Here is a 22230-nt window from a genome sequence, read left to right as displayed (position 1 = left end):
CCTTCCGTTGATCAGATTGTCCTCATTACTGGTGGATGTTTATCATTTGTCAGGTTAACAGTAAGTCAGTAGGTTTTGTATCTAAGCCCAACCTCTGTCCACACATGTACTTCCCAACAGGTTATCCAGTGAGACGCAAGAACACTGGCTTTTTCCCTCTTATTTTTCCTCCGTCATTAAACCAGTGGTACTGAGGCCAATTTGAACATTACACCTACTGCCCAGACTCAGATCTGTTCACCAGCATAGATGGAAGTTCAAACTGAGTCCCAACACTGCAACACACATTGCACTCACTCATGAGTAAACCATTGGAGGAGCTGCTGCCAAGTTGCCCCGTGTTATTGAGTTTCATCCTCCTGAGAGGAAACATTGCCCTCATCTGCTCCGGCTCGGTGTGCACTACAATCAGCCCCGACTGGCTGGGACAGAAATAGGGCGAAAGATTCTTCCCCCGCTCTGCAGTCATTTTTGTAGAAATGCAGATTAAAGAATATTTTCCACTGTGACTTTAAGATCATGGAATGGAGGTATTACATATGTTCAACGTTCCCTGTGCCACAAATGGTGAATAATCATTAGGTGTGAACATGTTATTCACTGTCGCTAATTTGAATGAAACAGGAATTGTGCCTTTGTGTGCCCATGCTTCTGTTTTGAAGTAATCTTGGACATTTACGATTGGAGGTTTTGAGAGGCCTTTTCGATGTTGACTTGTTGAACTGATGGCCCAGTGATATTAGCTCCAAAATTATAGGGAGGCACGAAAGGTGCAGGGCCGGCCAGTAGCCGGAAAGGGAGAGAACATGGATGCCCTGCCAATCTTAATGGCGGGGCCTCATTTAAGTATGACAGTGCAGAATGCTGCCCGGCACTGACCAGGGTAGAATGGACACCTGGCGACAAATGGGTAAATAACTTATCTTATTTGAACTGCCCCTCCCGCCCAGATTCTGCCAGGTTGTGGGGTGAGTTAAAATTGGGTCAAAAGTGTGTTCCAATTTCTAATTCTTCGAGTAAGCATTTTGTAGTTCCGCAAGGTGTGATATTGCAATCTGCTTTGTCACATTTAAAGGATCTAGCCCTGAAGTTCAGTATTAATCTCCCACTGGAATCCCCATGGGAAAGCATCAAAAAACCCAGGAAAATGGCAGACGCCATGGTTACAAAGGCTCCTTCAGATCTCGGGAGTTCCCACATTGATTGGTCAGGGGGAGAAACTTCCAACCATTCCTTGCAAGGGGACTGGCAGGGCCACTTGTAAGCCAGGAGTTCCTACCCCTGATTCATAGTCAGAGCCTGATAATATCATGGAAGCTGGCACTCTAAGTGAGTGGAGTCTTACTAGCCTTTACAGGGGCACACATGGGTTCCACTGGTCAGGCAAACAATCTGGACCCCGAAAGACACATTTTTCTTTGTCACAATGTTCAGAGAATGGCCTCTTTGCTTACCAGGCTGTTGGGGATTGATTGTCAGGGCCAGGGGACCCTAGAAGCCCCCTCTCTTTCCATAAGCAGGGCAATGTCAGCTGTTCCGTTGGCACAGGACAGAGATTTGCCAGAAGCTCAGCTTGTACCCTCCTGCCCTGCACTGATGGTGCCCTTCCATTGATGTCACAGACTGCAGCTTAGCCACTGGATTGCAATGCCAGGAATTTCAGATTCCCTGCCTTAAATCCTCTCAATCATTGGCAGGAAAGGACAAAACATGTTTTATTTTTATCGTTATAAGGATACAGTACGACATCCGTGTAAATATTTCTTTGGAAAGTGGTTCTACAATGCAGTAAGACTGCTGATACCTCGCACAGCAGCCTTCCAAACAACAGCTGCAGCTTTGTTCAGAAGCTACAGCCACGACATGAAAGCAGCAGTTAAACTCAGCATTTTAACTTTTTGAAGCAATTTGCTTCAAATTGTTAAAGCAAAGATGCATAGGACTTCACATTTAAAAAACTGCATGACTGGTTCATGCCAGCAGGTTCTGTGTTCCCTTGGTGCCTTTGATGGGCCTTTGTTCACATACATATAATTTCATAGAATGTACACCAGAAACAGGCCATTTGGACCAACATGTCCATGGTTGGTTTGTGCTTCACACGAACCTCCTCCCATACCCCTCTTCATCTCACCCAATCGTTTTCTCCCTTTCTCATTCATGTGTTTATCTAGTTTCCTCTTAAATGCACTCCACGTAGTAGTGAATTCCACATTCTAACTATTTTCTAACTTCTCTTAAATTCCTTATTGGAATTATTAGTGACTACCTTATGTTTGTGGCCCCTAGTTCTAGTCTCCCCTGCAGGTGGAAATGTCTTCTCTACCTCTGCTCCATCAAAACCTTTCATAATTTTAAAGACCTCTATCAAGTCACTCTCACTTTTCAAGAGAAAAAGATCACAACCTATTCAATCTTTCCCTATAGTCATAACTCTTATTTCTGGATAGTGATCATAAAAGGGCCGTTAAGTTATGGGCACCAACCTTCAGGAAGGATGTTAAGACCTTGAAGGGGGTTTCAGGGCAGATTTACCAGAATTTCTTTATTCCTTCGTGGGATATGTGTTTCAGTGGGAAGGCCAGCATTTGTTTCCCATCCTTAATTGGCCTTGAACCAAGTAGCTTGTTAGTCCATTTCAGAGGGCAGCTAGGGGTCAATCAGGTAGACCAGACCAGGTAAGGACAGGAGATCCCCTTCCCTAAAGAAAGGAAATTAGTGAAACAGCAATCAACGATAGTTTCATGGACACCATTACTGAGACTAGCTTTATAATCCCAGATTTATTAATTGGATTTAAATTCCACGTGCAACTGTGGTGGGATTTGAACCCATGTCCCCAGAGTATTAGCCTGGATCACTAGCCCAGTGACACTACCACTATGCCACCATCTACCCAATGGTGCCACCAATGAGAGCTTTCAGTTATGTGCAAAGGCTGTGATTGTTCTTTCAAGGGGAAATTTATTGGCTATGAAGGGCTTTGGAAGAGTGTATAGAGTGAAACTGTTTCCAAAGGTAGGAGGATGGGTAACCAGAAGGCACAGATTTAAGATAAGTAGAATGAAAAGCTAGGGGGAGATGAGGAGAATTTTGTTTTATGCAGCGAGTTACACTGATCTGGAATGCGTTGCCTGAAAGAGCAGTGGAAGCAGATTCAAAAGCAACTTTTAAGAGGGAATTGACAATACACTTGAAAAGAAAAGATTTGCAGGGCTAAGAGAAAGAGCCAGCATAATCACAATGGGGAGAATGGCCTCCTGTGCTGTATTAGTTAATTGAAGCATCCCAAAGGTAGTGTGCACTCGATTAAACGAAGATCAGAGTAAGAACAGTAGAGCCAGAGGGGACAGCCTGCACTCGATGGGGGAAATTCGAAATCTGCAGAAGCAATATTTCAGTGAGTCAATCTAAGGAACAAACTGCACCTGGGAAAATGGTGGAGACAAATAGTATTGATTCACTCAAATGCCAATGGGATAAATTTCCTTCAGAAAATAACATTTTAGGATAGAGTATGTGTGTAATTTGAGACATGACATATAGTAAGTGTCGCATTCTTGGGATGAACAGGTGATTTTGGGCCTATGGTTCCCAAAGCTCTCCAGTACTGGGGTTTTCCTCACCTAATGTTTGGGTCTGTTGTAGACTCTTCAATAGAGGTAGATCACTGTGATTAGTCAATAACTCCATAAACATTGCATCATGTGACCACCAGGGTGGTAGAAAGTGAATTAGATGGAATCAGAATAATGGATGGTAGACTTTGTAAGTCCATCAATTTCTATGTTCTCCCCAACTGTCTTGCTTAATGCTGCAGCAAGCAGTTACTTTACACATGAGCACAGGGGCAGATGCACACGAGCAATCAATAGCAAGTTAAAAAGAATATAAAAACTCGCTTTCATCCATAAGGAATTAGCAGTCTAAATCAATTGTGGCTTTGTTTGGTTCATTCTGTCAAAGAGTAAACTGTGCAATTCTACAATGACTTTCAGTCAAGCTCTTGGTCATTGAAGGTAGCAATTCTTTTGATCAATGAATTTTCTCCATGTTGACCCTGGATCCCTGCTACTCTCTGAGTGCAAGCTGGAGGTTACATAGTTACCTATTATTTACAGCACTGAAACAGGCCATTCAGCCCAACTGGTCCATGTTAATATTTATGCTGTACAGGGGCCTCCTCCCTACTTCATCTCCCCCTAACATCAAGTCCTTCTATTCCTTTCTCCCTCATGTGCTTATCTAGCTTTCCCTCATCTGTGCTCTTCACCCCATGTGGAGTCATGCCTTGGAGTCTCAGTTGAGTGTTTTGAGTGGGACTGCAAGTCTGAGGGCCAGCCAGCTGAGAGATAATAATGTTGTGACTCCACAAGATAAGTTGTAAGATTTGGTTGCTTTAAACCCACCCTTCCCTACTCGATCACCAGAAGCCACCTTCCCCCCACGAGGTCCCACAGTTGAAGTATTCCTTATTTTATTTTAGTTGGTCACCCTGCGCGACTGATATGATAGGCGAGCTCCATGGTAATGGAGACGAAACCATAAACTGCAGAAAAATATGACAGGCACCCCAATGGTAGATGAAATACAAATGATGAGTTGGTACTTAATCTCTAAATAAATCTGATGTAAATTACTCTGCAGCGAAGTAAAACGACTTTATGTGAAGAATAATGGAAATTAAATTGGTGTATTGAAGTCTCAGGCGATTATTCTATTATTTTTACCTCTGTCTGCTCTGGGACTTCCAAATCTTTCTTTTCAAGTTCCTTGACGTATCGGGCTGAATTGTCATGAACCAATGGGAGCAGGAATGGAGGCGGGCAGGGGCGTAATTTCATGCCGCCGGCTGGTGTGCTGGCGCCATCCTGCCCCTGAGCCATTTTGGGGAAGGCCGGATAGGGGCAGGTGGAAAGACTACCTGCCCACAAGCAGTGTTAGCTTGTTAGGGTAATTAAAAGAGCAATAGTCCTAGGTCGGCTGCAATTTTCCAATCAGTCTGTGAGCCTCTCCCGATGTCTGGAGCATGGCAGCTGCCTGGGTCTGGCTTCCCAGTGGCAGACGGGGATCCAGGATGCCTTTGTGGCTCCCTCCTGCCTACCTGGTCACATCTATGGAGGGGCTACCCTTCCACAATGCTGGCACAGTATCTGTGGCCATTTTTTACTTCAAATGGTTTAAAAGAGCCGACTGGGCACCTCAAGATGGAGGTGCCCTCTCCCTTATCTGCTACAGCAGGCTGCAGCTCCTTCAGTGATGATGAATCTCCTACTAGCCCTCCAGCTTCTAGAGCCCTCTCGGTGTCATTAATTAGAGGCAGAACTGGTGTCAGGTGATTGCTCCCGATGCAATGCGGGGCTGGGACCTGCATTTGATCCCCTAGATCGAGATCCAGACCCAAAACAGAAAACCCTGTCCCTGTTGCCCTGAGAAGAAAATCAGGTGGGATTCCTGCTCCTGTTCACAACCTGCTGGATATGTAGTGAGCACAGGATCCAGCTTGACTGTGAGTGATTCCCCTCCACCCCCCCACCCTCCAGCACCATCCCCATTGCAGTAGACCATAAGACCATCAGACCATAAGACATAGGAGCAGAAATTAGGCCATTCGGCCCATCGAGTCTGCTCCGCCATTCAATCATGGCTAATAAGTTTCTCAACCCCATTCTCCCGCCTTCTCCCCGTCACCTTTGATCCCCTTACCAATCAAGAACCTATCTATCTCGGTCTTAAATACACTCAATGACTTGGCCTCCACAGCCTTCTGTGGCAATGAATTCCATAGATTCAACACTCTCTGGCTAAAGAAGTTTCTCCTCATCTCTGTAGCCTGTTGATAATCACCTTCGAGGCTGCCAAATGAAGAATGGACCCATGTGTAAAATACCAGGAGGACATCGGAAGTCAGTGGAAATTTACAACTTTTATACAGCACCTTTAACATAGTGAAACATCCCCCCCGAGGTGCCACACAAGAGTGTTATCAAACAAAGTTTGACAACAAGCTGCATGGTGAACAAAAACTTTTTCAAAGAGCTCGGTCTTAAGAAGCAAGTTAATAGTGAAGAGAGAGTGATGGAGAGGATAGACGAAGAATCCTAGACTTTAGGGCTTTGGCAGCTGAAGGAATGGCCACCAAAAGTGGGCTGCTGGAAATTGGCAATGTACACAGGCCAGAATTAGAGCGGACAGAGATTTCCAAGGGTTGTAGGACTGAAGGAAGTTACAGGAATAGTCGGGGATTTGAGCTCAAGAATGAGAATTTTAAATTCAAGGAGTTATTAGGCTGGGAACCAATGTAGCCAGCAAGCACAGGGGTGAATGGGACTTGGTGCTTTTCCCTAGTCAGTGCCTACAGGAGAGGAGGAGTGGTTAACATTGTGCTCCATGTAACATAGAGGGTGTGATCGGAGTATCAGTGTGATCTGGAACAGTGCCACATCCTCAAGCCATTCCTAACCTCCCTGGAAGCATAGGAACAGGTGATTATACAAATAATGATGTGTATAAATGTCTTTTTGAATGTGTGCTCTGTATTTACAGATATAAACATGGCTGGGGAACCCAAACCATACCGACCCAAGGCAGGACAGAAGAGACCCGTCAGTGCTTTGTATGGGTGAGTACAGCATGGCGTACAAACACTGCCACCTAACAGTGTGTCAACACAAGCTTATTCACAGCAAGAGTGAAGCTGTTGTCCTTATCATCAGAATTAGGTTTCTGGCGGCAACCCACCACCCTATGCTATCCATTAACATAGCAAATTGATTTATTGTTACTGTAGCAACCAGTTGAGGAGATTTGTTGGGGTGGGAAGAGAGAATATGATTTAAACAAACAAAGAGAAGTAAGAAAAATGACATCCGTTCTTAGGCTCTGTGCTACTGGGAGATAATTTATGAACTGCAATTAGTTTCTAAATTGCTTTGTCTGGTGGAGTACTCTCCGCGTGCAGCCAGCACATGAAAGCATTCATTTAAAAGAGAAAGGATCAGCATGTTTGCCTTTATCTGCGTTTACCACCTTCTCACTTGAAGCAGGAACCTGCAGTCCTCAAAGCCTGTTTGTTCTGTTGGTACAATGCACTGAAGCTTGTTTATTATCATGTTCTAATCTTTGTATTTGAAACAAAAATTACAATTCAAAAAAATAACAGCAGCTTATCATCCACTGCCTGTTTATATTCTCCAATTGGCATGCTCGCTAATGGGCTTGTAACAAGCTGAGAATTTTTTGCTGCATGCGTACATGACACAGAGCCATAGATCTTAGGGTTGAGGGGCTTCAGTTATGTGGAGAGACTAGGGAAAGTGGCGTTGTTCCACTTAGAGCAGGGAAGGTTACGGGTAGATTTAATACAGGTGTTCCAAATCATGAAGGGTTTTGAAGAGTAAATAAGGAGAAACAGATTCTAATAGTAGGGAGATCAATCAGCAGAGGTTATCACAAATTTAAGGTAACAGAGGGGGGATGAAGAGAATTATTTTTTTACCACAGTCAGTTTTTAAGATCTGACACAACCTGAAAAGGCAGTGAAAGCAGATTCAATAATCACTTCAAAGGGAGTGGGATAAATTGTTAACGGGGAAAATGTTGTAGGGCTATGGGAAAGAGCAGGAGAGTATAACTGATTAGATAGCTCTTTCAAAGAGCTGGCACAGGCAAAATGGGTCAAATGCCCTCCTGTGTTGTATTATTCTATGATCTTGTTTTTCATGTAGGTCAAATAAATGAGCGAACTTGATTTTTTTTCCCTCTCTGTGGGGTGCAGATCCCACAGGAAACTGGAACCCACTGGTACTTGGTCCAATTGGTTATTGGTCAGCCTCTTAAGCATCCCCCATTTTAACCACTCCACCATTGGTGGCCGTGCCTTCAACTGACAGAGGCTCTAAGCTTTGGAATTCCTGGTCAATGTATCAGAGCACCATATCCCATATGAGCAAACATTTCCAAGTTTATCCCTTACCTTCTATGCATAATGCCTCTAAAAATATCGCATGATCCTCGATTGTGGCACAAACTGTATAGGGTTGAAATTGTCACTGTGGATTCAACATCGACGTGCACTGGGCATAACCATCAGGCCTCCCCTGCAGCAAAAGACACCACAGTGACACCATTAGCTGAATCTCCAGAGTTTCTGCAAGTAACAGCGTGCTTGTGACTTCTTGTCTATATCTCACTTGAACTGTGAAAGATATTCTGGAGTGGAATTATAGACGACCTCCTTCCATACTTGGGTTGTGGCTAGAGGACCATTTTGAGCTGTGCAAGACTGGAGTTGAAGTACTGGTGGCGCGGGATTTTCAATCAGGGGTCAGGAGCTGGAAAAGTCCCACATGGCGTGCTTTAGGTACGCCCACAGGGATTTTGAAAGCTGCAGCCAATAGAGCCAGCAAACGGGCACGCTGTCCAATCAGAGCCAGTGACTGGACTTCTGTCCTTGGAGGGCCAATGGGGATGCCCTCCAGTGTTAATGGTGTGTTGATCATATTATTAGGATACACAGGTGAAGCACATTATTTAATTAAGTACTTTGAACACATACAAATAGGGGACGAAGTGTCAGCTGTGGCTCAGTTCATAGCACCCTCGCCTTTGAATCAGAAGGTTGTGGATTCATGTCCCACTCCCGGAAACCAAGAACTGTGAATGTACTCGAAAGAGTTACAATCTGTGACTGTTGATAACTCAAAAGAGTTACAAATAGGGGACGAGGTGTCAGCTGTGGCTCAGTTCATAGCACCCTCGCCTTTGAATCAGAGGGTTGTGGGTTCATGTCCCACTCCCGGAAACCAAGAACTGTGAATGTACTCGAAAGAGTTACAATCTGTGACTGTTGATAACTCGAAAGAGTTACAAATAGGGGACGAGGTGTCAGCTGTGGCTCAGTTCATAGCACCCTCGCCTTTGAGTCAGAAGGTTGTGGGTTCATGTCCCACTCCAGGATTTTTAATAAAAGAGGTGTCAGCTGTGACTCAGTTCATAGCACCCTCGCCTTTGAATCAGAAGGTTGTGGGTTCATGTCCCACTCCCGGTAAACCAAGAACTGTGAATGTACTCGAAAGAGTTACATGCGATCTGTTGATAACTCGAAAGAGTTACAAATAGGGGACGAGGTGTCAGCTGTGGCTCAGTTCATAGCACCCTCACCTTTGAGTCAGAAGGTTGTGGGTTCATGTCCCACTCCCGGAAAAAAAAATCAAGAACTGTGAATGTACTCGAAAGAGTTACAAATAGGGGATGAGGTGTCAGCTGTGGCTCAGTTCATAGCACCCTCACCTTTGAGTTAGAAGGTTGTGGGTTCATGTCCCACTTCAGGACGTTGAACAAAAACAAAGTCAAGAACTGTGAATGTACTCGAAAGAGTTACAAATAGGGGACTAGTTCTGGTATGATAGCCAAGTGGTTATGGTACTAGGCTTGTAACCCCAAGATCAAGAGTTCAAATCTCACCATGGCAAATTATGACATATACAAATAGGGGACTCCCTTATTTTGTTAATTTAGTTAATTGTTTTAACTCTAAAAGAGTTTACAAATAGGGGACTCCCTTATTTTGTTAATTTAGTTAATTGTTTTAACTCTATAAGAGTTACAAATAGGAGACACCAGCAGGCACTGTGGAGGCTGCAGTGCTTCATTGGCCCCCAAAACCATGTTTTGATTTAATTTGGTGAGATTCCGTGAAATTTTATTCCTTTGTTACTGTGTCCCTTAGGGGCTATCAATTGGTTTAACTGACTTTTTTTTAATTGGTTATTTGGTTAAATAGCTAAATTGGTATTCAAAAGAGTATAAATAGGGGACAGCTGGGACACTGGGGGTGAAAGGAGAGCTATGAGACTGAACAAAATCAATAACCTCTCTCAGTAAAGAAACATTCTGTGTCTTGGCTTTTATTTCACCAACCAGCTTGGATTCTATTAACAGCCAGTACTCAATGAGTGGCAGCCCTGCTGGCCTGGGTGGGAGCTGCTGATGCGAAGATGAAGTCAGCAAGGGACAAGCAAAGATAAGTTTTTCTCACTGTGCAAAAAACTCATAGCTACCTGGCTTTGATCCTGGAGGAGCATCCCAGTGGCCTGGGGTGGGGGGGAGAGGTGGTTCACTCATGTGATCCACCCTCACTTTCCACCTGCAAGTGCCCATGTTTGCCTGGACTAGTGTCCAGCTAATGTGGGCTGCCCACATTACTTAAAGTCCCAGCTAGTGTGGGAGTGTGGCCCAAATGGGCCCATTAATTGAAAATAATCTCCCTCAAGTTTCTGCCCACTGGCAAGTGGTGGTCAGCCAATCTGACCCTGTGCAAACCTCATTGAAAATGGCTCAGGGTCAGGATCGTGGCAGCAAACTAGTACGGAGGCTGGCAGCACCAAATTACAACCCTTCCACCTCTGACCCAGGCCCTGCACTAATTTGAAACTCTGGCCTTGGTTACAGGTCAGTCACTGAATGTGGTGGAATCAACTTGAGATGATGAAATATAGAACATCACACAAGAAGCATGTTGTATTAAAGCTTGTTGGCTTAAGTGAGGTTTTTCCTATAGGTTGTTTGCACTATGTAGCCTTGTGGTGACGCTGACCATTGGCCATTATATCATCATGTGTTTCAAGGAATATTTTGTGCTTCTTTCATCCACCCTCATCATCTCTTCAAAATTTTCCTCAATTACCTCATTAGTAGGCGGACTGAGTGAGAATGAAATCACTTGTAGGTATTGGGCTGTATTTTTGGCCTGTGCTGCTGCATATGATTTTCTCAGCTGGGGAACAGTCTATGCTATTATATTTAGCTTCAGTATCTTGTAGGTTAGGCAGAGGGACATCAGCCACAACTGCAGGTCCTGTTCATTATCCAGTGATTCCAATGGATGTGGATTTGTGGGGATTCCTGGTAAGAGCAAGATAGGGCTTGCTAGTGACTCCCTCCATTACCAAACTGCCTTCCATCACTTGCCATCTAAGTTCACACATAAAGAATGATTATGGGATGGGGATTAGCACCCAGGGAAATCTACCCAGAGCCTCCAGCCCCACAGCCCTTTCTGATTTTTTGTCCTCTAAATCTGACCTCTTGTGCATCCCCAACTTCCTTCATTCCACCCTTGGCAGCCATGCCTTCAGTTGCCTAGGCCCTAAACTCTGGAATTTCCTCTATAAACCTCTCCACTTCTTTATCTTTCTCTCACTTCTTTTAAGTTGCTATAATTAGGAAGTCTGATCCAGTATGCCTGATGCAGCTACTCGAACTCTGCAACTGCTTATTAGAAATCTAGCCTCCCCATGCACAGCAATTCTAATTAAGCTTTATCAACTGCCCACCTTGTAAAGTAAGATTGCCTATGGCATAATCCCAGTGTCAAATTCTGTCTGAAAGTGCTCCTGTGAGGTGCCTTAGAATGTTTATATTTTTTATATCCATATGTAATATATATATAATATGAAAGTCATTGTTGTATTATTCACATGACCTTGTTGTTATTAGCTGAGAAATGGATATGAACATTAAATCAGGGGTGCCTGATTTCAAAGATGTCAAAATCAAACCGCTCTGTTATGATGACCTCCATTTTAGTTTTGGCAAATGTCTCCCCTCCTCTCTCCTCCTGAAGGCACTCACTGCTCACTGGGGTGTAGTTCAGACCCTGGCTGTATTCAGCTGCCTGAGTAGAGATCAGGGATCAAACCTGGGCCTTTCCTTTTATTCAGTCCCTTGTCGTCTTAGTGTCCTGAGCTACTGGAGGAGCTGAGAACCTGTGTCTCACACAGATGGTGGAATTGCCTGTCTTAATTACCATTGGTTTTTTGTTGACCAGTTTGATTTTCCTTATGAATAAATGACTCATTTGCATTTTGTATGTCCTTCAACAGCTTTTAGAGGCTTGTAACTAGGAAAGGCATATGGAGCATGTTTGTCCTCTGCATCCATCTTAGACTCTGGATAGTTGACTGCTGTTTCCTCTGTCTCGTGTACTAGCTTCTGTTCTGTAACTGGCATCCAATTTGTGGGCTGTTTACCCTTCATATATGGCACTTGACACAAAGATATTATGAATCGTAGAGTGCACAGAAGTGCCTGCCACTGTACTAAATGCACATAGATTGCTAGCTATTGCTCAGTGTGAACTGTAGAACACAGTAATAGACCAAGGCAAGCTCAACGCCGATGAAGCTCGATGCAACACCAAATCTATTTGATACTCTTCTCATTATTTGTTGCTGATGGAGATTTGACAAACTATTGTCAGGCTAATCTACAGGTGATCTTTTATTCTTTCCCACTCCATTGTCCACCCCCCCCACACCTCCCCCCCTCCGTCCCCCTGTCCCATGAGGGTACCCTGTGGCTATTTGGCAATGTCCAAGTCCACATACGGCAGGCTTCTACGCTCCCCACCCAGCAGGGTTGTAAGCAGGGGGCTGGTAAAATCTAGCAGGTGGCCTTCCTGCTGCCTACCCACCTGTCCCTGACCCTGTTTGGGGGGGGGAGGCAGGGAGGGCTGTCAGGTGGCCCACCAACTCAAGCCTACTGAGGCCCTTGAGCAGCCTATTAATGGCCACTTAAGGGCTTCATCCCATGGCAGGGGGAGGCCCATTCCAGCTGCAGGGGCTGCTGTTGGGAAGTGTGGGGGAGTGGGAAAGGCTCATTTGCGGATCTCCTGGGCCCATCGGAGGCAACCCCCCCCCCCCAAACCAGGTCATAGTTCCCACCCCATTCCTCCACCCACTCAAGATCATATTTCACCCCCCCATCGCCCCCAACCCTGCCAAACATCGACAGCCCCTCACCAGGCTCTGCACCTTCCCCATCCTTGCTGGCCTGGACTTACCTCTGAGTCAGGACTGGCTATAATCCCAGCAGCAGCCACCGCTCCCACCTGGCACTGCCAGGACTATGGCACTTCCGGCCATCCAATTGGCTGGCAGCTCTCGAAGGCAGGACTTCCTCCCGAGATAGGTGCCTTAAGGCAATTAACACTGCTGCCAGTGTTAAACTCCTATAGGACAACCATCAGGCTTGTGGGTGGGCTCACCACCGACTTTTTAGTCGAAGGCGATGGGGACCGAGGCACCCCGTAAAATCCAGCCCTTGTGTTTGTTGCCAGCAAGGTTTCCAACTCTGCTGGAACATATTCCTCAATGTGTCATCACATGAATTCCGGCCTCCAGCTGCTGTGCACCCACACCTTTGCCTTTGATAGCCCAATATATCCATATTCCAGATGTGCCCCACTTCCCCCACACACATTGAAAGGTAAAAAGAATCCCTATTACCTGATTGGATGATACTTGACTCTTGCCTTTCTTCATGCATCAAATAGCTTTATAACCAATAATCAGAAATGTGTAAGGAACTTTCTTTTTAATTGGCCCTATATATATTTTTTTCCCTGAGTTGCTTGCAGTGTTCTAATGTTTAGGTTATTTCTGGAGAATCCAGGGCAATGCTGGAGGGTGGAGTCTAATTGTCTCTGACCCATCATCACCCACACTTTTCAGTAGGAGGTTCTGGTGTTCTAACCCAAGATTGCCCTAGCAATGAGCAGCAAAGGCTTGATTGTCATATTGTTGCAGCGGGGGTCAACTTGCTTCAGAATTACTCTGGATCTACTGGGGCTTTCTGGTCTGTAGCCCACATGTGACCCTTGCCCTCAGGTGGCCCATATTTGACCTTGGTTTTGAACTGACTTAAATATTTGTCTTCTAATTCTTTTCTGTAAAGGAACCGTGACTTGGACTTTCTCATGCGAACTTTTATACACTTGAGAAATCACAGAATATAATGAAATGAATTGAAAATCCCTCAGCTATTGATTTTTATATATATTTTTTTGTAATCCTTTTTAAAACCAATTTCCGTGTCTTTAATCCCAGGGCTGCACTAGTTTTGAATTCATTATTTTCGTCTCAACTTTGATACTCGCAGTAGTGTGCTTTTCTGATAATATTTTACAAATCTCTTGTGGCTTTATTGTAGGGATTGGTGTTCCCCACACAAGAGATTTCTCTGTCTCTCTCCTTTACTGTAGCTCTGTTCTTATCGGTGTGTTGAAGGAATTTGTTTTCTCTCTGGGGGCTTGTAACTTCAGTTATTCTCTTAATATCAGTCAAAGCAGGGCTAATCAAAAATCCCTCGGGCTGTTGAAAAAAAAATGAAACGCAATTTCCTCTGGCTGCCTGGAGGTCAGGGGAAGAAGAGGAAACTAGATATGAAGCTCTCAGAGATTGGGAACATTCATTTCATGACTGAAAATATTAAGCAAGGAAATATTGCATGGCCTTGGGTCTGTGCAACACAGAGGAGCAGGTTGGGGATGAGCAGGGCTCTGTTTTGAGAGATGTGATCATTATCATTTAATTATCAGCATCTGTCCAGATGCTGCTGCTCACCTGAATGATGAAAACCTTGTTCAGAGGCGGCTGAATCAACACCGAGGGTGTTTGCTCTTCCTTGGTAGGAGCTACGGTTGCCAATTCTGACTAGGCATATTCCTGGAGATTTAATCACGAGCTTTCAACCCTCCTCCCCAGCCGCTTTATCCCATCAAACAGCTATTTTCCCAATCTCCAATATTTTTGAAACAAATAGACCAAAATGGTCAAGGAAATGTGAAAAAGACACACGATTTTTAAATGCCCCTTTGATTTTTCTCCTAACTTTCTTGCAGCAGGGATCAGGAGATCAAAGTTTAATCCCTCAAGGCTTGCAGGTCAGTCCTGGAGTGTTAGAAACCCTGATGGTGACCCCAGCGTTGGCACAAACCACTGTTTTATGTGAAATGCCTCCGAGACCATGACATGACCCAGCTCTTTTATTGGGCAGCCTTGTGGGCAGCTACTGCCTTCAGGAGAGGAGAAGTTCACACTGGTATTAGGCGCAGCTTTGAATGGAGCTGCCATTCCAGAGGGTGATGTTCAGATTAATTGCTGAATGGAGTTAGGAAATAGAGTTTTGGTGGTGGAGGGAGGGTCCTCTGGGTGTGGAGAGAAACTGTCGATCACTCGCCGCTGTGTGGCTCCAGTTGATCAGTGAATGCTATTGCTGAAACCCTGGAATAGTTTGAGATCCAGGCCAGTATTGCTAGCTATTGGACACAGACTGGCACGGCAGGTAACTGTGTGAATTCCTGCCCCTGCTGGGCTGAAGATGCTGACTCATACTGGCGCATGGTTCCATGGACACTAACAGGTCTCCAGAGCTTCAGGGGCCTTCATATTTGAGTCTGGCTCCTGAATTGACCCAACTGAGTTGCAGCCCAATACCATGCCTTAGAATCTCCAGGTCAAGCTTCTTAAAAAAAAGTAGAGTTTTTTACAGAATATGTACTGTCTCCCTAGAAGGATATATCCTGCTCACCGAAGTCCAGAGAACCTGGATTAGTTTGGCAAACAGTGAGGCTTAGATTGAAGCAATGTTCCCTGTAAGCTGTGGGCGTGCAGGGCCATGCAACAGTCCAGAACTTAGCACACAGGAAACAAATAGGCCCCACACAAGGAGTGGTCTCTTTAAGATGTCTGCATGTGCAATCTAACTGGAGTTAGGGAATGGAGCTGTGGTGGTGGGGGGAAGGTCCTGAGGCTGTGGAGAGAAACTGTTGCGATCACAGTTGCACAGTTTCCCAGTGCACAGAACATCAAGTTGCCCACTGCTCATTCAGTTAGGACCACATTACCCTTGCAGAGCTATCTGGATCCAATTGGGAGAAATATCAATTCCCATGAACTTGTGGATACTTCCGGATCCGGTTGGTCAATCCTAAACTGTCTCCGGAGGACCAGGTTGCTTCACAAATGGGACCATGCACAGACATTTGGCTTGGTTTCAATCTTCCACTGTCAGCTCTGTTCAACTGGAGTTAACTTATTACCAGAGAGATCCCACTTGCCGCTACCCCAAGTGTTGGCTATTAGACAACTGCCATAGATAGGGGGAGCGGCAGATGTCAGGAGTAGCACAGTGAGAAGAGCAACTCACCATCAAATTAGGGTTACCTCAGCATTTAAGTGTCATCCACATTGCTGCTGCGGAATCGCGTGTAGATAAGACCAGATAAGAAAGGCAGATTTCCTTCCCTAAAGGGCATTAGTGATCCAGATGGGATTTATGCAACGATCAACCTTAGCCGCATGGTCACCATTTCTGAGACTAGCTTTCAATTCCAAATTTTATTAATTGAATTTAAGTTTCACTAGTTCACATGGTGGGATTTAAACCCATGTCTGCAGGACATTAGCCTGGGCCTCTGGATTGCTAGTCCAGTGACATCACCATTACATGGCCCCCACACACATGGCTACATGTGTGATATTGGAAAACTCTTTGGCGTTGTAATTCAACCCTTCCAACCATTCTGCAGTGGTGAAGAAAACTATACCAGATTTTACTTTTATTATCTGCAGACATTTATTAATTTGACATTTTCCACAGAGATAAATACAGAAAGGAATGATTTACGTATCGCCAATTGAGTCACTAGTCGCTGTGGTGGAAGTTGTAAATCTGTTGCACAGATATAAATGCCTTCAGCATTGAGCAACCAAAAGACTATAAAGTCTCAAATCGACCCTTATCTTGATGACACTGCCGCACAAGGCAGGGCTCTAATACTTTGTTGCAGGAAAATTTGGCAGGAATATTTATCGATGATGTCAGATGGCACTGAAGCATTTTGTTAGTATAGCTTAGGTCAGCTTTTTCACAACTTCCTCTTTTAGAAAAGAAAGGGAAACCCTATTCAGCTTTCTTCACAAACTTTGTGCGGTATTAAACACACCAGGTTTGATACCAATGCTGCGGAACCTGCAAAGTATCACTGCTGTCTGGAATGTGTGGCTTCCAAAGCAGAAATTATTCATGTTGCTTCAATAAGTTGATCATTGGAAATCGCCGAGCTTCGACTTAAACTGAAAATCTCACTCAAATCCTTCAACAACGATAGTTATAAAGAATGTAATCCCCTCATTGGGGTTTGGGAACCAGTTTTGAGGCAAGTATGGGGGTAGGGTGGCTGTAGGTTGTGTGTGTGTGGTGAGTTGAAGGGGGGTGGAGTTGGGCAGCCTCTGAGTCATTACTGTCCCATTGCCAGGATTACACAGTCACCAAATGGAAAGGCATTTTTAATCACTGCTCTTATTTCTCAATATTATACCTATTAATTCACATTCAGAAAACAACAATGGAATATCTTACCTCCCTAAATTATGTTTTGGCGATAAACATGCCCCAATAAATAAAAGGGGGAGTAGCTTTTGTTTGAAGTGGATTTTAAAGAATAAGTTGTATTCCAATTAGCGTTGTCTGATTAAAAACCTCGAGTGTCCTTACATGGAGACCATTAAATGCTCTGGTGTTGTCACTGGAGCATTCCACAGACACCGGATATCCAGATCTCCAGCCTATTTAATGGTGCTCTGTTCTGTTTTCAATCTAGTGTGGGACATAGGAACTAGAGGAGACAGCTCAACCCCACAGCTGGCTCTGCCATTCAGTTATCTGTACCTCAATCCTATTTACCCACTGTTGCTCCATATCCCTTACTACCCTTATCTAATAGAAAGATATCCACCTCAGTCTTGAGACTTTCAATTAAACCAACATACATTGTCATCTAGGAGAGAGAATTGCAGATTTTATGTGAAAAAGTGCTCCCTGATTTGGTCAAGCTCTAATTTTAAGACTGTACCTCCTTGTTCTGGATTCTTCTGACAGAGGAATTGGCTTCTCTGTACTTACCTTATCAAAATCCCTTTATCATTTTAAAGAACTCAATTAGATCAGCCCTCAATGTTCCAAACTCAAGGCAATATGCAACCTCTCCTCAAAATTCAACCCTTTAGGCCCTAGTATCATTCTGGCAAATCTGCACTATGCCCCATTCATGGCCAGTATATCCTGCCTGAGCTGCAGGACCTAAAATAAGTTCAAGGTTCAGGCAGTGGAACAGGCTATCTGGACCTCCAACCTATATAATGGTGCACTGTACTATGTTCACTAGAGACAGTATGGGACAGAGGAACAAGAGGAGTACCTTAAATAGGGGCTAACCAGGGTTATATATAAAACTTACATAACTATGAACCATTTGTATTCCAGCCCGCTTGAGATAAAAGATAATCTTCTATTAGCAATGTGGTGGTGGTGTGTTACAGATCATTCAGGGAGTCCAAGTGCTGAGGCAACATACATATTTACATGTATTTTGTAGCCTGGAGCTATGGTTAGTGATGGTAGAGGTTCCAACTTTCTTTCCATCACATGGCTGACCAGGAATCTGTCCCACTCTTAGCACCTGCCATTGGCGTCTGTTGGAATGATTTGTAGGTTGATACTCAATCTGTTTGGCCACATTAAGAACACACCTTCCTTGGTCATCAAGTCCTGGGGTTGAACTTGAACCCAGAGCTTTTGCTTGAGCCAGGTACACAACAAGACCTTGTAAACAATATGTAAGGCAGTATATAACTGAAGGATTATTCTGTCACCCTTGTATTCCAGCCTGGAGGAAGATGTTACCCGTCAGTGAGACACGCTATAGTAGTGCAGCAATGGAGATGTCCTGATTTGAGGGTCTCCATGCTCGTAACACACTTGAAATGACAACCAAAGAGAAAATTTCAGCTCAATGTTTTCTCCCTCTAGTACTTCCTCCCCTTTTAAAGCTTTAATGATGGATTGTTTATTTCTAGTTGAATTCAATCTGCTACTTTAATGTTAGAGAAGATTGCTCTGTTTTCAAATTCTTTCAGATTTCTCAAATAAACATCACCCTTTCAAGAGTTATTAGGTGCATAGAATGTGCCAAGTTTAAACATACAACGTGAACACAGGTGAATGTGGGGAGATGGTGGCATAGTGATAATCTAGAGGCAAGTGCTCTGGGCACATAGATTCAAATCCCACCAAAGCAGCTAATTCAGTTTAGTTAAATTTTAAAAATCTGCGACATAAAGCTAGTCTTGGTAATGGTGATCATGACAACAACAACCACTGATAGAATAACCCATCTGGTTCCATTTAGGAAAGGAAATCTGCTACCCTTACCTACCCTGCAGCAATGTGGTAGACTTTTAACTGCCCCTTGCAATAGCAATTCAAAGGCATTAAATACTGACCTTGCCAGTGACACCCATATCCCATGAAAGAATAAAGAAAAGAGTGCTTCCCGCTGGCTGGGTTGGGGTTAAGTGACCCCCATCCCCCTTCTTTCATATACTCACTCAACACTCGGAAGTCCATCTTTTTGAACTATTTTCTGCAGATGATGTTGGCTTATGCTGAGCTGCAATTTGACTGGCACCAGCATTTCTCCAACATCTCACTCAGGTAACCATTATCTGTTTGAGTCCAGTGAGCACTGCCAGGCCACTCCTATTTAGGTGATACTGAGGCCATTCACACTGTCTTCATTACCACACTGCTAAACTTGAGATGTTGCATTTCTTCATTGAGCCATTGGGGTGCTGGCAGTAATCCACTTAGGCACATAGGAATTGTTGGGCACATAAAGACTAACGTCCATCTAGTTTGCCTTCTAACATCCTGATGATCACATGATACAATGGTAATGGAGTTATTGACTAATCACAGCCATCTATCTCTATCAATGAGTCTACAACTGTCCCAGACATGAGATGAGAAAAACCCCAGTGATGGAGAGCTTTAGTCCCATTAGTCCCAAACCTGCTCCCCCTGAACACGCTACACTTCCCTAATGCCATACTAACATACTGTAGCCCAAAGTACTCTTCGAGCTGGAGTGTTCCTCACTTTCCTGTGTCCTGGGTGCCTACAGATGTTAATTCAAGAGAGAGGCAGTTTTAATGATTTATTGTTTCTGGTTTCTGCGATGAGCTATGTGTAAATGAACAGATTAGTAACCACTGGAACAGAGCCAGATCGTGCAGGATGATCAAGGACAGACTTGATGAATATCTATCTAAACGTCTAACTCAAAGCTTTGATGTATTCTCAACTTGCTGTTTAAGGTTTGTTGCTGATTAACAAGTAAGGGAAGCCCTTCATCAGCTGGCTGTGTGCACTGGAAACTTAAGTGTTCTTTCATGTGCTTCGCCTTTAGGTTTGATCAATTAAAATTAATCTGCTGCCTATATTTTGACAAAAGACCACTCCCCCCCCCACCCCCCCCACTCCACCCCACCTCAAATATATTCCTGCCTTCTCCTTTGTGATGCTGAGGCGCAGCTTCATAGAAATTGGCCACTGTCCAATCCATTAAACATCAAATAACATCACATCATTCAACAATAGAAGGCATTGTAGCTAAACCCAGTCCAGTCCCCATGCCAGCCATACATACATAGGAATCAGAAGACAATCCCTGGCTGATTTGCTACCACCAATACCCAGCGCTGGAGTGCCAAGGTCAACTGCGTCACCCCAACTGCTGCCCAGCTAAGTCAGCAAGAGCCATGGAATTGTATAGTAGGCATTGACTATACCTCACTCACTTGGTCATTGGAGGAAACTCTTTCGAGTTATCAACAGTCACAGATTGCAACTCTTTCGAGTACAATCACAGTTCTTGGTTTCCGGGAGTGGGACATGAACCCACAACCCTCTGATTCAAAGGCGAGGGTGCTATGAACTGAGCCACAGCTGACACCTCAAAATGGGGTAACTCTTTCGAGTTATCAACAGATCGCATGTAACTCTTTCAAGTACATTCACAGTTCTTGGTTTCCGGGAGTGGGACATGAACCCACAACCCTCTGATTCAAAGGCGAGGGTGCTATGAACTGAGCCACAGCTGACACCTCGCACTCTTTCGAGTTATTAACAGTCACAAATTGCAACTCTTTTGAGTACAATCACAGTTCTTGGTTTCCGGGAGTGGGACATGAACCCACAACCCTCTGATTCAAAGGCGAGGGTGCTATGAACTGAGCCACAGCTGACACCTAGGTACCCACCGCTTGAGGTCAAAAATTCTTTTCAGCTGTTAAGATTTGACAAATGTTTAAATAAATCAGTGGAAAGGGATAAGTTCATTTTAACAACTTCAAACCACCTGCTGCAATTAGCTGAGTAACCGCAGTACAAATTAGATAGAGATGGAACAGATTGGATGGCACCTGCAATATCCGAAAACAAATCTCTGAAATGTTTCAGTGCTGCTGTAGCTCTGACTAATCTTGTTCTAGCTCTGGAGCACAATGTTTAAAGGTAGTTATTTTTTTAAGCATTTCACCAATAGGCTTTGTGTGCTTTCATGTTTTTTGTACTTTTATGTTTTCATACTTTGTCCAGCAAAACACATTCAGAGTGTACTATGAGCTCCCTGTCTATTCATAAGCACAGGCTGCAAAATCCTGCTCCATGGCAAAGCTGAAAATGGCGGTGCACTGCTTCCAGTGCTGACCCCCACAGCGCACCATATTTGTAATTAGTGTGGGCACCCCCTGAGTGCAAGAGAAGTGCGTAAAGTGGACAGACCATCGTGGCAAACTGCTTCTGAGGCTGACGTACATTCTGCCAATAAGGACCACGCAGTTAACGCCCACTCATAGTCACTCCTGCCTGAACATATGTTTAGCTGCACCAGCGAAACCCCCACCCCCAACCCGACGAGCATTACGTTAAAGGGCCAGCTATCCAACATGCAGGGGAGATGCTTTTGACTCACTTCACCTGTTGCAAAGTTTTTGGAAGTGAAGGAGTTTTGATGAAGGACTTTGAAGGATGTATTTACATACGAACATACGAAATAGGAAAAGAAGTAGACCAGTCGGCCTGTCAAGACTGTTCCGCCATCCAATAAGATCATGGCTGATCTGTTTGTATTACTAATTCCACATTCCCATCTAACCCCAATATCCTTTGATTCCCTTGCCTAACAAGAATCTATCTACCTCTGCCTTAAAAATATTCAATGACCCCGCCCCGACTGCCTTCTGAGGCAGAGAATTCCAAAGTTGCACAACCCTCTGAGAGAAAAAAATTCTCCTCATCTCTGTCCTAAAAGGGCGACCCCTAATTTTAAAACACTGCCCCCTAGTTCCGGACTCACCCACAATATGAAACATCCTTTCAACATCCGCCTTGTCAATACCATTCAGGATCTTATATACTTCAATCAAGTCACCCCTCACTCTTCTAAACTCCAGTGGAAACAAGCCCAGTCTGTCTAACCTGCGACAAAAACAAAAATACCTGGAAAAACTCAGCAGGTCTGGCAGCATCTGCGGAGAGGAACAC

At 44.4% G+C, this 22230-nt stretch overlaps 1 protein-coding gene and 1 long non-coding RNA gene across 3 annotated transcripts in view; one reads left to right on the top strand and one right to left on the bottom strand.

Moving 5' to 3' along the window:
• LOC144681873 (RNA-binding Raly-like protein) overlaps positions 1-22230 on the top strand; it is a 1117315-nt gene that overhangs the window by 796352 nt on the left and 298733 nt on the right. For both annotated transcript variants that reach the window (XM_078543976.1, XM_078543977.1), the window contains one exon: positions 6547-6622. In XM_078543976.1, the coding sequence (XP_078400102.1) occupies positions 6547-6622 (76 nt within the window). The remainder of the gene's footprint in view (positions 1-6546; positions 6623-22230) is intronic.
• The window catches only part of LOC144681874 (uncharacterized), a 371446-nt gene that overhangs the window by 204937 nt on the left and 144279 nt on the right, over positions 1-22230 (bottom strand). The gene's annotated exons all lie outside the window — the stretch shown is intronic.

This window comes from Cetorhinus maximus, chromosome 6 (assembly GCF_964194155.1).
Source record: "Cetorhinus maximus chromosome 6, sCetMax3.hap1.1, whole genome shotgun sequence".
Lineage (NCBI taxonomy): Eukaryota > Metazoa > Chordata > Chondrichthyes > Lamniformes > Cetorhinidae > Cetorhinus > Cetorhinus maximus.
This window is presented reverse-complemented; position numbering and strand designations above follow the sequence as displayed.